At 48.4% G+C, this 1987-nt stretch overlaps 1 protein-coding gene across 3 annotated transcripts in view; it reads left to right on the forward strand.

Annotated features, from left to right (window-relative positions):
- Positions 1-1665: 1665 nt before the first annotated feature.
- LOC101985767 (complement C5-like) overlaps positions 1666-1987 on the forward strand; it is a 19053-nt gene continuing 18731 nt past the window's right edge. For 2 of the 3 annotated variants that reach the window (XM_005345988.2, XM_005345989.2), the window contains exon 1: positions 1666-1788. In XM_005345988.2, the coding sequence (XP_005346045.1) occupies positions 1724-1788 (65 nt within the window). In that variant the 5' untranslated portion in view covers positions 1666-1723. The remainder of the gene's footprint in view (positions 1789-1987) is intronic. The other variant, XM_026778685.1, reaches the window with a different exon arrangement.

Raw genomic sequence — 1987 nt, forward strand, 5'->3', positions numbered from 1 at the left:
CCCCATCATATAACAAAAGTATATGCTCAACTATGTTCATAGCAGCATTGTTCGTAATAGCCAGAACCTGGAAACAACCTAGATGCCCTTCAATAAGGCATGAATTTTTAAACTAAAATATGTCTGAATGAATGCCAATTTTAAATGTGTGGCTATGGGAGTATGTGCACTCCCTGCTAACTCCTAAACGTTTGGGTCACTTATGCTAGCATCCTCAGTATGACATGGCCAGTGCATTGCTTCTTCTCTGGGCTGGGCAGATGGACAACGTTTTCCTTGACCTGCCTTGGAAGAGGTAGGTTGTTCATAGACTGTTCACAGGACCAAAGATGCTGTCCCTCACACATTCTCTAAAAGGGATCACTTTATCTGCCTGTCTGGCTCAGACCATCCTCAAATCGTGTCAGCATGGAAACAAATATAGGTAGGTGTCTGTCACTATCAACAGCGAGTAGAGTCTACCAGATACTGTTAAGGTTTGAATCTACAGTGTCCTCCAAAAGCTTCTTTACCAGCTGGTAGGTCTTGCAGCGACTGACTCATGGGTGCTCTGACTTACCAATAGGTTATTCCACTGATGGGCTCAGGCTCACAGTTTGATGGCCTTGTTGGGAGGTGGTGAAAACTTAAGAGGTGGGCTTAGTTATAGGAATCACTGGAGACATGCCTTTGAAGGGTGTCCTGTCGCTGGTCCCTGCCTGCGGCGGACTTTCTGACCAGCAGGAAAGAACAGCCACCAGATGAGGATTCTTCTCAAATCACGCTTTATTGGAGCCTCTTGGTTGTAGGGAGAGCAGAAAGCAAGGGGCTCGGAGCCCTGAACTATAGCTGCTTATATAGGGAGTCTGCCTAGCAACTTTTGATACTTTAATACTTTAACTGCTTTTCTGGAGACCCACCGGCAGGAAAGAAAGCAGGGGAACATCCCTGTCAGTTACAGACCAGGATGTTCCCCTGCCGGTCAGGGGAAGTGTGGGCAGCTAGATCACAACAACTCACCCTGTTTTCCAGTGGAAGAACTGCAACCCTAATATGGAGTTATCTATCAAGCGAGGCTGGGGCCAAATGCCATCTTGTAATGGCAGCTATTCAAATCGGCTCCCAGCACCTGCCTGTCTTCCTTTCTCCTGTCTGTCATGAGGTGAAGGTGCCTCAGTGCATGCTGCCCATTGTGAACTGTCCCTCACGAGGGAGGGGCCAGAAACAAGACACCATGAGCTGAGATCCTGAGGCTGTGAGCCAAAATCATTCTTTCTGCCTTTAAAGTAGTTCAGGGAGGAGAAACTGGCATCACAGGCATGCTCAACGACACCAGAGCAGCAGAGCGACACAGGGAGGAGAAACTGGCATCACAGGCATGCTCAGCGACACCAGAGCAGCAGAGTTAATGACCTGGTCTAGAGAAGAAAGCCAAAGGCAGCAAGACTCTTGCTTTCTAGCACTGAGCCTTTCTTCGTGGGACCTGGCTCCCACATTTGAGTCCTTATTTTGCATTCAATAAAGTAAGTGTCTTGTTACAAATCCCTACATAGTACCTCCTGCCTGTGCTCCTGGGCATGAAAGGGTAGTTCCCTTCCGATTTCAGTGGTCTCATGTAGCCATCCCTTTTCCTGCTGTTAATAATTAACATGGCCTCGCTGATCCCCAAATTCACATTCACTTTCCTTAAGTGGAAAGTCACTTCAAGGAGGTGACATACATAGTTTTGGTACCATCTCGAGCCATGGGGTTTTGGGAAATACTTCTGGTTTTGGCCTTCCTTGAAAAAAGTTGGGGACAGGAACAAACGTAAGTGAAGGAGAGCATCTTCATTCTATAGTGTGTGTGAGGGTGGTGTGGCTGGTAGTCACCAGACTGCGGACCTGACGGCGCTGGGCTCCTCTGAGGGACCAGGTGTGCGGCTCATGTGAATGGGAAAGTCTTGGGAGCGCTGAGGTCAGTGGATGGCTAACCCACGGAGGGCTGAGATTAGTGGATGGCTAACCCA

The sequence above is a fragment of the Microtus ochrogaster genome, chromosome 4 (assembly GCF_000317375.1).
Source record: "Microtus ochrogaster isolate Prairie Vole_2 chromosome 4, MicOch1.0, whole genome shotgun sequence".
Classification (NCBI taxonomy): domain Eukaryota; kingdom Metazoa; phylum Chordata; class Mammalia; order Rodentia; family Cricetidae; genus Microtus; species Microtus ochrogaster.